Genomic DNA, 11,512 nt, shown 5'->3' with positions numbered 1-11,512 from the left:
AGGGCTGCCATCTCCTCTGTGAGGTTTTTCACCTTTAGGAAGAAGGGAGCGAGTGTAAATCAAGGAAGTAGATACAGAAGTCCTGGAAGAGCACGGGGCTCTTTTCTGGAGTGTGGGTGAGATTTTCTGCCTCATACCTTGTTTTCAGTGGCGTGTTTTTCCTTCTCCACCTTGGCCAGTGTTAGCTCAAGGTCATCAATATCTTTCTTCAGCTCTGAACATTCATCCTCCAGTTTTCTCTTCTTGGCTGTCAGCTCAGCATTGATTTCCTCCTCATCCTCAGCTCTTTCAGTCACCTCTTTAATTTTGGCTTCCAGCTGGATTTTGGTTTTGATGAGTTGGTCACACCTTTCCTCAGCATCAGCCAAACCATCAGCTTCCTACATGATTCATTTAAATGGAACAGTTTTAAAATAATTTATTTTTTTCACTTATTTTTAAACAGTGACATTATATTCTCAAAGCAACTTTACAATCTACTTTGTAGGTAAAACTCAAAACTCTGAGAGTACCTATTTGTTTTACACTGCCTCCATCCCCTAAAATGAAGGAATATATTATCAAACATTTTTAAAGTCTTTAACTGCTCATTCAATGCCAACATTCATTTGAAGACAGAGCCAAAAATCAGGTCTGGCAGTGTGTCCATTGTATCCTTGCATCATTACACTTCTGTTGCGTTTTAGTGGACTGGAAACTGGCAAAGAGCTCCACTGAAGAGGGCCATGTAGGCAAATTTTTTAAGTTATGGTGTATAAAAACTGAATGTTAAACCCTCAAACATTGTCTGAGAAGATCTTATTGAACTCTTCCCAAAAGATTCTCTGACCATGAATTAAATTTTTGGTTTTGGCAAAATTTTGTGATAAGTCACTGTTTCACAGGCATGTTTCTAGCACTTGTGGTCAAGAAGAAAAGTTTGGAAGGGCAAAAGATATTTACTTAGGGCAGTTCCGGGGCCCCTGGTGGTCTAGTGGTTAGGGTGCAGGACTCTCACCGCTGCGACCCGGGTTCAATTCCCAGCCCCCCGGGCAGATGGAGCTCATTAGCCCTGTGAGGCAATCCATCTAAGAGAAGGTCACTCTAAACAAACCTACGTCCTGGGGACCTCACTGCCACTGTCCAAGCTTGCTCGGCCCCGGCAGATGAACCTCAGGATTAAAGGGTGGGCTCAGTTCAGCGCACACTGGGTCTCACCTAAAAAATCCACTGCACAGGCTCGAAGGGTTAATGACCTTTCCCAAATCTTCGCTCGCGAAGACTGGCCATTATTATAGGGCAGTTCCAATCACCTGCATTTAGAGGCATTCTAAGATGTAAGCTACTTAGAAGCAGTCTCTGTTTTCTACCTACCACCTCTTCTTTTTGTCTTTGCTCTAGTTACTAGAGCAGTGATGCCACCCGAGCAGAAGAACTTTTAGAGCTCAGCAAAATAAGCTAGGTTGAGTTTTGTCTCCTGCAGATTTAGGTATTTGCCATGATATCAAGATGCAGTCCATTTAAGCAGAAATTTTTAATTTTTGGATTAATTGTACCATACTCTAAAAGAATGAGTTTCTTGGTGCTGAAGATGAAGAGCACCTGAAGGTACTAGTGAAGATGTTCTTTTAGGCTGTAGACATCAAAATGTCATCAGATGAATCCAAATCCTAGCGTGTAAATACAGTTTTAAGGGCATTATTGTTGCTACCTTTTTATTTCCAGAAAAAAAAGGAAAAAGTCCACTTTCATCACTGTTTTTCCTGAGGAGGTAAGGACCATAAATGCCAGAGAAATTTCTGACATTTTCAGCCCCTCCTATTCCACCTGAATCCACTTGTGATTCTCCAAATAGAAGGTGTTAACAGGACCTCCAGACTACCTTTATTGGTCAGGTGATAACATACCACAATTGAGTAATATATAAAGTGATAATTTATATCTATATGTATATAGAGATATATACATATCTATATATATGTATAGATGTATATATATATGTATATATATACATATATATATACAGATGTGATAATATATAAAGATCTGATAATTGCTTCTGTAAGTCACCAAGTACCATTTAAAATGACATCCTGTAAACTGTGCTATTTGCTCATTGGAAATTGATTATTTCTCTCAATTTAAAAGTGTAAGGAGGCAGCTGCAAGAGTTAATTGTAAATTTATTATTATTATGCAGATTTTCTATGTGGTTTTCCTTCCTATTTTATAAAATACATGTATGTTTCTACAATAAATACTGGTTTTGGATAATGTGTCTGTTACTGAGACATTTGGGATGATTTTGCATAGGTTGCTACAAGACAAAAACATGAGCAATGCTCACCGCCTGCACTTGGAGCTGCAGATCATTTTTCTCCTGCATTAGAGAAGCCATTTTCTCCTCCAGTTCCTTCCTTTTTGCCTCAGACTTTGCAAGCTCTTCCTTGGTTTTCTCAAACTCCTCCTTCATGTTGGCCATCTCCTTCTCAGACTCTGCACTCTTCAGCAAGGGCTTGATCTTGAAGAACAGCTTCATCCAGGGCCAGTGTTTGACATTCATGAAGGAACGAACATTGTACTGGATGCAGAAGATGGACTCTCTGAAAGGCAATAACAAAATATATTATGGTACATATTTTAAAATCTATAAAACATATTTAATTGTATATATTAATATGGATAATGTGAAGTTTTACATATAATACTTTATAGTTATCATCCTGTATATATCTCTGCATAAAATATTTATCAAGTATTATTAAATATATATTTCTTAATAATATTTAGTGCACATTTTATATATAATATATATATTTCCACAGAAAACTTTCTAGTGTTATGTAGAGTATCAACTTATATGGACAGTTTTGTAGTCCAGGTGTTTGGTTCACTTTCATGGCCAATGCAAAGGAACACCTACAGAATTTTACTCAGGCCCTTCCATGAAAGTTATCAAAGGGAAGAGAATACTTTTCTTGTGGTAGAAATATATGTTTCTCTTCTTTGATTAAAGAAGTGACCTAAAATAGTTAGCTTACACTAGATATTGAATTTCTGGACATACATACAGTGTAACCACTTACTGAATTCATCAAAAATTAGTACAAAGTGTTAAAAAAAATATTTATTTCCCTAAATTGGGATTTTACACTGTTTCATCTATTTTCAGGATATACATCTGTATTGGTAAACTGAATTAAAGGGAAATAAATGAGATTTGATGTGAAGAAGCTTATTTTCAATTTTGTACATGCCATTAGTATCTGATAAGAATCGTCCCAGAAGGCTAAGTATCTACCTCCTCTCCATCATTTTCTTGAACTCCACCCTCATCAGGTAACCCCTGCACATGGCCTGTGTGCGGGTGATGAGCTGTGCCAGCTTCTCATCCCTCATCTCCTCCAGGAGCCCCAGCAGCCCAGCTTTGAAGAACACCTTAGAGAGGGAATGTTGCAGCACATCACTGTCAGGCCGGGCAAAGCACAGGCACAGAGTGAGTGAGGGAATGGGGGGTTTGTACCTTGGTGTGTCCAAATTTGTACTGGGTGTGGTCCACATCGATTGAGCCAAGGAGCTTCTCGGAAGCCTTCTTGCTGTCGATGAACTGTCCCTCTGGGATGGCACTGGCATTAAGCACCTTATACCTATCGCAGGAAATTGAATATGGAGGTCAGATTCCTGAAAGCTCAATTAAACCTGTACCAACCAATGCCATCGTTAAAATTCTCTGAAGGGGGTTCAAGAGTGGAAGAGAGGTGAATAAATCTGAACACTTCCATTCTCTAGAAATCACACTTTCATGGCTAAATTTGTTTTTAGGAAAAACTCTTAATTTCCCTTAGTCCAGAGATTTTTTGACACAGAACGGATAATGATTTCTGTGGGTAAATGCTGACATATTTCTTATGTTATCTAATCTCTAAATGAGAACTTTTTGCACAAGAACAAAATACGTGGAGAGGTGAAGCAAATCTCAATCCTAAATAGTGGCAGCACATGTTATCTGAGTATTTTCCAGCTGGTATAGAACAAGAAGCAAGATACTTTCATTCTATTTGGTTTTCCAACAAGTTAGTCTAGAATGACTCGTAGTGTCTTTATTCATATTTCTGTGCTGATGGCTGAAAGTCACCTTACTTTGCTCTCCGGGTGCTTAAGTCTAAAATAGTCAACTTCATTTCTGGATAGTTAGTTAAAAAAAACTTTATCTCATACCAGAATATGAATAAAGGACAGGAATAAATAATTGTCCTTTGAAAATATCTGCTTTTATCATTAGCTATAGAAAGAAACTGGATGACTAACTTGGACAATTAACTTTTGTATACCTAAAGGTAGGTATAAATGAACCCCTCCCATAACCCTCACAGTACTTAGAACTATTAGGAAATGCACATTACTCAGCATTTGGGGATATGGTGGAAGGTGGATGATATTTAGTCTGACCTCTGTTTGAAGTCAGCATAGAGTATTCTGCTGGGGAATCCTTTCCTGCAAATCCTGATCCCTTCCAACACGCCGTTACAGCGCAGCTGATGCAGCACCAGCTCGTGCTCCATGGCACCTAATAAATCACAGGATGAATTTGTATTTTATTTTACTGCACAGAGAAGAACAGGTATATCACAACTTTGAATTTTAACAACTTACCAGGTGTTTTTGTTTCATTAGGAATAAGGCATCGCACAAAATGGGGATGTGTGCTTCGCAAATTGCTCATCAGCTTGTTTAAATTTTCCTTTGGAGCAAGAACAAAGCCATGAGTTTAAAAATGTTACTTACACAATCTCAATATTAGATGGAGTAAAAACACTGCAATAAAACCATGATAAGCATATTTTTTATAGAGCTTTTAGGCAGTTCCGAAAGAATACTTCTAAGGATTCAGTAAGAATCCTTTATTAGAAGCACATGTGTTTATCCTTCTGAACATAAAGATTTTGTATATTAGATCAATCTAAAGCTTTTTTGTATTAAATTTTCTGTAGTTTTTTCACAATGTAGTAAATTTAGAATGATTATTCTACAGTACCCGGAAAAGAGCTGAGACGGTCTGGAAAGAAGAACCCTTCTTCTTGCCACCCTTCTTGCCACCACCACCACCACTCTCTAAAAAATAATATATTTTTTAGAAAGAAATGAACAACAAAAGCACAAAGAATCTGAAAAACCTTGTGTGTTCATCTTAAAAAATCTAGTAAAAGTAATAATATGATCAAAATTTGCAAATGCATACAGTGGTTAAAGTTACAATGGGAGACAATTTTTTTCAGATAGCAGAAGAATGAAAATCAGTGACTTAAAGCTGAAGTTCAGAAAATGCAATCAGGAAACAACATGTAACATTTTGTATAGAACGATATTTAAGGAATTAAATTAATAGCTAGTGAATACACCAAATGCAGTATTCATGTATCTTTACAGCTAAGGGTATGCATATATTCAGCAGCATGCTGATATATTTGATTGTATTCCCTGAAGTATTTGGGAATGGCCCATACTGCATAAATCTGGTTTCTCAGCTAGTCTGGGTAATGTTGTAGTAGAGCTGTCTGGTTTTAAAACCTACAGACCTATTAAGGTCTCTAGAGAATTGTAATATCCTTTGTTATACTGAGTTCCAAAAAGTAGATGAGGTTTTGGGTTTTCAATTTTAGAAATGTAAGTATTATGGTAAAATATTATTACATTTTTTTTTCCTATACATAATGGGAAAACTGATTTTAAAGAAATCACCTGCTTCTGCCCCACCAACAGAGGCAAAGAGTAAGGCCAGGGTCTTCAGGGATGATTTCTGATACAGCCCCACCACCGTTTCGTTCAGGGGGTCCTTGTTCTTCTCCAGCCACCCAGTGATGTTGTAGTCCACTGTGCCAGCGTAGTGCACCAGGGAGAAGTGGGCCTCAGCCTTGCCTTTGGCAGGCTTGGGCTTCTGGAAGTTGTTGGACTTGCCTAGGTGCTGGTCATAGAGCTTGTTCTTGAAAGAGGTGTCAGTTGCCTTGGGGAACATGCACTCCTCTTCCAGGATGGAGAAGATGCCCATGGGCTGGGGGAAATAGCAAGATGTGAAGAAAGTGTGTAAGGAAGAAATAGAGGCAATGTATGTAAGAGAGAGGAATGGAAGATAGACATTATACAAAAAAACCCTCCTCAAAATGTGTGATCTTGTGTTTCTCCAGAAAGGGCATTTTGTTAGTGCATATGCCATCAGTTATACAAAAATAACCAAGCTCCCCCATAAGGATATGGGTTGTGATGTGATAAAGATCTAGCATGTAGAAATTCATTATGTACATGTTAGGTGAAAATGGAAAACAAAATGAATGAAAGTAGTAGCATTCAGATGTAGGGAAGAGCTTACACTTCCTAAATGCTCTTTCTTTGAAACAAGACAGAAAACAGAGGTTGCTCAGGGTATTTACTCACTCAGCACGCATTCAAAAAATACACACCTTTGCGTATGAACTTCGGAGTAGTGACTAGGACTGGAATTTTTGTCCCATGTAAATCATATATACAACATGACAGAATCCCATAGGCAGTGAAGTAAGAGACAAACGAAAATGTATATGAAACACTTGGAGTTCAGAAAAAATACTGGTTTGTGCTGCATTAGGTGTGTGTGGTCTAACTGGAGCATAGAAGATTCTTGTTACATTTTATATCTGGAAAACTATTAAGTATGTGAGGGCCAATAACCTTCTCAATGAGCTCAATGCAGGCAGCCAGGTCCATCCCAAAGTCAATGAACTCCCACTCTATTCCCTCCTTCTTGTACTCCTCCTGCTCCAGCACGAACATGTGGTGGTTGAAGAACTGTTGCAGTTTCTCATTGGTGAAGTTGATGCACAACTGCTCCAGGCTGTTGAACTGCAGAATGCAAAGATTTACTTACTTGTGAATTTCCAGGAACATTTTCAATCTTCCAATAAGTTTTATTTTTAACCCATTAAGGTCTCCATGATTGGGATCCTTAAGTTCCAGTGCTGCTCTAATATATCTACCCTTTCAGGCCCTTGCACCATCTGAACATATTTATGAGCTCTGAAAAGATTTGCAGAGCTTAATCCAAGTCCAGTTTTTCTTTTGTTTGAACTTTTGTACACCACCAGTCTATTCCCAAGCATTTAGAGGGAATCTGGCTTCAGCATTAATAAAATCTTTCTTCAAGAAAGATTTAACTTCCTCAAAATCTCTGCTATTAATTAGCAGTTGTTCAATATCTTCATATCAATTTTCAATGCAATTTTCACTTCTGCGTGCAACAACAGACATCTACAAAAATGTGCAGCCCTGTGGGATACTATATACTATGGAAAACCAGAAGGATGCCATTCCTACAGGAACAGCAGGATTAACTAGTAAATAAAAATAACCCATAATTAAAAAAAAAGCACAACCCCAAACCCAAAAATATTCCAATTTCCTAATGCCTGTTCCAGGAAACTTGTAGGAAGAGCCTCCTCTTACATCAAAGATCTCGAAGCCAGCAATGTCCAGCACACCAATGAAGTACTGCCTGGGCTGCTTCGTGTCCAGCTGTTGGTTGATGCGAACAACCATCCACAGGAACATCTTCTCAAACACAGACTTTGCCAGGGCACCCACTGAATTGTACACCTAAGAAATTGTTAAAGGAAAGTTACCATCCACAGCAAAAGAAAAAGTTCAAAGTTTTTAATTCAAGTAATTGTTTTCTATCATCACTTGTGTCTTACCTGCTGCACTGTTTGGCCCTTGGTCACATATTCATTCCCCACCTTGACTCGGGGGTAGCAGAGGGCTTTGAGCAGGTCTGCTGAATTCAGACCCATCAGGTAGGCAGCCTTGTCAGCAACTAGGGAAACAAGTGTAGAGTAGGATCAGATATTAGCTCTCCAGTGGATGTGTTTTTGAGTAATTAAAAATCATTTCTGCAGAAGCTACATATACATTGTCGTGTTTGCTTATTCTTCTCATTTAATCTATATTATTCAAAAAGCAAAGATTATTCCAATACCTTTAATGCTGAAAATGCAAATTTTGAAACAAGTGACTAGACAGACAAAAGGGCTGAGGACCAAGAAAATGGCAGATCAAATAGTCACAATTTCTGAATAAAGAGAATAGGAAAGTGGTTGGTATTGAAATACACTGTACTGAAAATTGTAGTTAGTGAAATTCTACTATCATTGGAGGGAGAGAGATAGATTAGTGAGGTATGCCAAAAGTATGAATCTTGTTCTACTTTCATAGTGGGACCATGTTCTCCCTAAAGATAAATATCACACAAGTAAGTGTTTGCCAGTTCTCATTATATCTGCAGTTGGACTAGTAAATACAAGCATCACAGCACTGCATATATTCTGTCACCACTTTCCAATTTGCTGCCTGTCCCGTCTCACAGTGAAGCTGATAGCGAGCACCAGTACGATTTACAGAGTTCTTCAATGTGAGAAGGCCAAACCTCATTATATAAGGTATGTACACAGATGATAATTTTGATCTCCTTTTATTTCATTTTATGTGTTATTTGCAACTAAGTATTTAAAGTACATTTTTCAATAGAAAAATTAACGTATGAAATAAGAACAAAACTGGAAATAATGTTTCGCTTCACTTTAGTAGACCAATTCTTTTATGTGTGCATATACATATATGTGTGTGCATATACATATATATACATATAACTCTTTACTGAGGTTATATTCAAGTGATAATTTGTAGCTTATTCTGTTACAATAGAATGTACTGTACTGTTACTCCTGGTTCTGTGTCATGTTTGGGAAGCTGCCATTTAAGACAGCAGCAGAACTTGCTTTATTTCTGCCTGACTCCTACTCTGTCACTCAGTGGAACCGTAGTCACTGGACTTAATATTTTACAATGGTCAAAATAATCTGCAGCTTCCACTGAGTTGTGTTCCTCCAGAGAACAGTGTGTCTGGTTAGGACACACTTCTATTCTACAATACTGGCACTGGGGAAATGCACAGGCTGAGTCAAGGATTCTGACCCTGAATTGCTGCCTGTATTTTTCGTGAGTGTTTGGTGTCTACAGTGCTTTGGTATATGTTGTGCTGGTACCTTCAGTGCCATCAGGCTCTGCCTGCTCCTCACGCTGCTTCTGCTTGAACTTCAGGTTCCCGTAGTGCATGACGGCCCCTGTCAGCTTGTAGATGGCTGTTTTCTCGTCAGGAGTGAAGCCCAGGATGTCAATGGCACTCTGAAAAAAAGTGTCACTAGAGTAAGTACGCCAGCTGTTAAAGGTCAGAGAAATAAAAGTTCACCTAGAAAACTTCTGAACTTACATCCGTGGCCATCAGCTCTTCCTGGTCGTTAATGCTGGGAACAGTGATCTCACCTTGACTCACGTACTGATAGTCATATGGGTTGGTGGTGATCAGTAACATCTCTGAAAATAGGGACAGAACAGACACGGGTCAAATGCAATTGGCACATAAAGGAGTTAAATGCAGTGACCTTTGCCTGGAAGAGTTAGTGATCTTTCCTACCAATCAGCTCTGGCTTCTTGTTGGACATGATCTGATAAAAGATGTGGTAGCTTCTTTCTGCCTTGAGCTGGAAAGTGACTCTGGACTTCTCCAGCAGATCTGGCAAGGATGGCAGGACAGAGTTAAGCACAAGAACTGAGGAAGGCTGGAAGGAAGGGGGTCAGGCCAGGAGGGGCTCTTACATGTTTCAATGTCAGCAGAAGCCAGTTTGCCTGTGGCACCAAAGTGGATTCTGATGAATTTACCCTGAAAGCAGCAGAAAAGTCAATCGAGATCTATTTTACCAATACCAATTGCAAGAATATTTGAGTCGATCTCAACTGTTGTCCCAGGTAACAACTCACAAAGCGCGAGGAGTTGTCGTTCCTCACGGTCTTGGCGTTTCCAAAGGCCTCCAGCAGTGGGTTGGCACTGATGATTTGATCCTCAAGTGTCCCCTAAAATGGAAATCTTCTTGTCATGATTTAGCTCCTAAATAAATTTGATAGTTTCAGGTTCCTACTCCTGCAGGGACCTCACCTGCATTTTGCCCGATGTCTGCTCCTCCTTCTTCTTGTCCCCGCTGGCTGCAATTGTTGCAAAGTACTGGATGACACGCTTTGTGTTCACAGTCTTCCCGGCACCGGATTCTCCGCTGTCAGAGCAAGGAGAGAAGCAGAGAGCGTGTGGTCAGGCAGGAGGGGCCCTGGCCCTGGGCAGCCCCTCAGGGACCCGAGCAGGGGGTGTACGTACGTGATCAGGATGGACTGGTTCTCCCGATCTGGGGAAGAGGCAAAATGAGAGCTGTGTTAGCAACTGACCTTATCAGGGAAACTCTGTGAACACTTTTAAAATGTCTTTTTGATGAAATCACCCTGAGAGCCACTCACCAGTCAGCATGAACTGATAGGCGTTGTCAGAGATGGAGAAGATGTGTGGAGGGGCCTCCTGGCGCTTCTTGCCTCGGTAGGCCAACACCACCTCCGGATTGTACACGGGCAGCCACTTGTAGGGGTTGACAGTGACGCAGAAGAGACCCGAGTAGGTCTGTGAGGAAGGGACACAGCACATTGGCTTCCCCTGGGCCTGGCAGAGCAGTTCCTCCAGCTGCCCAAGGGAAGCTGCTGCTGCCACTTACGTAGATCATCCAGGCTGCGTAACGCTCTTTGAGGTTGTACAGCACAGCGGGTTCGTGGAGGTGGGTCATCATGGCCATGTCCTCAATTTTGTCATACTTGGGAGGGTTCATGGAGAAGATCTGATCTTCCTTCACGGTCAGGGTCTGTCAGAGGGCAGGAAGGGACAAGCATGTCAACTCAGAACCAGAGTGGGAATAAAAGGCTGTTTACAAATCTTACATGTTACCCACCTCTCCCCCTTCAGTCTTGACGGTGATCTTCCCTGTTTCCCTGCTCTGGATTGTGCTTTTCACATAGGATTCTTTTGCATGTACCACAAAGACGGATGACTTGGCATCGAAAGGCTTGTTCTGAGCCTCGATTCTCTCCTTCTCTGACTTCCGGAGGTAAGGAGCTGCCTCCCCAAAGATGGCCATCTCGGCGTCTGTTGACATGGCTGCTGTTTACTCCCTGTCTGTGAGGGTAGAGAACACATTACAATAGTGCCTTATGGAAGAAACACTCCTAGAGCACAGTGGATTGCTCTGCTTTAGGTATTGACTGAATTGCCACTCTTTTTTTTTCTGCTGTTTCAGAATTCTGTTAGGAAATTTTATTTCTTTTCTTTTTTTTGTGTAGTCGGATCTTTAAGCCTACTGGGCAATTGCATTTACAGAGGAATGCTTTCTGTGTTTTGTATTTGATTTTGGTTTGGGATGTTTTTCATTTGTTGGCATCATCATCATGGCTAGGCTTCGCGAATGAAGATTTGGTAAGGGCTTTACCCACATTTGTTACAAGTGCGCTGGTGGCTAAAAAGGCCAATACGAGACAGGCACGTTCGGTTGCAAAAGGCACAGCAAAAAGACTCCTTAGGTGGAATATTCAGCAAGACACGATTCTTTCTGCGTTGTCTTTTCTCCTCAAGGGTGATCCTGTGT

At 40.3% G+C, this 11,512-nt stretch overlaps 1 protein-coding gene across 1 annotated transcript in view; it reads right to left on the bottom strand.

Annotated features, from left to right (window-relative positions):
• Positions 1-11,041, bottom strand: part of LOC108507721 (myosin-1B-like) — a 19,739-nt gene extending 8,698 nt beyond the window's left edge. Inside the window, exons 1-22 of the mRNA XM_017835940.1 lie at positions 10,823-11,041; positions 10,592-10,735; positions 10,344-10,500; positions 10,207-10,234; positions 9,994-10,108; positions 9,819-9,911; positions 9,657-9,720; positions 9,475-9,573; positions 9,271-9,374; positions 9,047-9,185; positions 7,700-7,818; positions 7,452-7,601; positions 6,681-6,851; positions 5,718-6,027; positions 5,014-5,090; positions 4,632-4,719; positions 4,428-4,545; positions 3,502-3,625; positions 3,280-3,416; positions 2,326-2,581; positions 138-380; positions 9-32 (exon numbers count right to left, since the gene is read on the bottom strand). Coding sequence (XP_017691429.1) covers positions 9-32; positions 138-380; positions 2,326-2,581; positions 3,280-3,416; positions 3,502-3,625; positions 4,428-4,545; positions 4,632-4,719; positions 5,014-5,090; positions 5,718-6,027; positions 6,681-6,851; positions 7,452-7,601; positions 7,700-7,818; positions 9,047-9,185; positions 9,271-9,374; positions 9,475-9,573; positions 9,657-9,720; positions 9,819-9,911; positions 9,994-10,108; positions 10,207-10,234; positions 10,344-10,500; positions 10,592-10,735; positions 10,823-11,026 — 2,964 coding nt within the window. The 5' untranslated portion in view covers positions 11,027-11,041. The remainder of the gene's footprint in view (positions 1-8; positions 33-137; positions 381-2,325; positions 2,582-3,279; positions 3,417-3,501; positions 3,626-4,427; positions 4,546-4,631; positions 4,720-5,013; positions 5,091-5,717; positions 6,028-6,680; positions 6,852-7,451; positions 7,602-7,699; positions 7,819-9,046; positions 9,186-9,270; positions 9,375-9,474; positions 9,574-9,656; positions 9,721-9,818; positions 9,912-9,993; positions 10,109-10,206; positions 10,235-10,343; positions 10,501-10,591; positions 10,736-10,822) is intronic.
• Between the last annotated feature and the right edge of the window lie 471 nt (positions 11,042-11,512).

This window comes from Lepidothrix coronata, unplaced genomic scaffold, assembly GCF_001604755.1.
Source record: "Lepidothrix coronata isolate B3197 unplaced genomic scaffold, Lepidothrix_coronata-1.0 Scaffold267, whole genome shotgun sequence".
NCBI classification, from domain to species: domain Eukaryota; kingdom Metazoa; phylum Chordata; class Aves; order Passeriformes; family Pipridae; genus Lepidothrix; species Lepidothrix coronata.
Note: the sequence above shows the minus strand (reverse complement) of the source record. Positions and strands in the feature narration are given on the sequence as shown.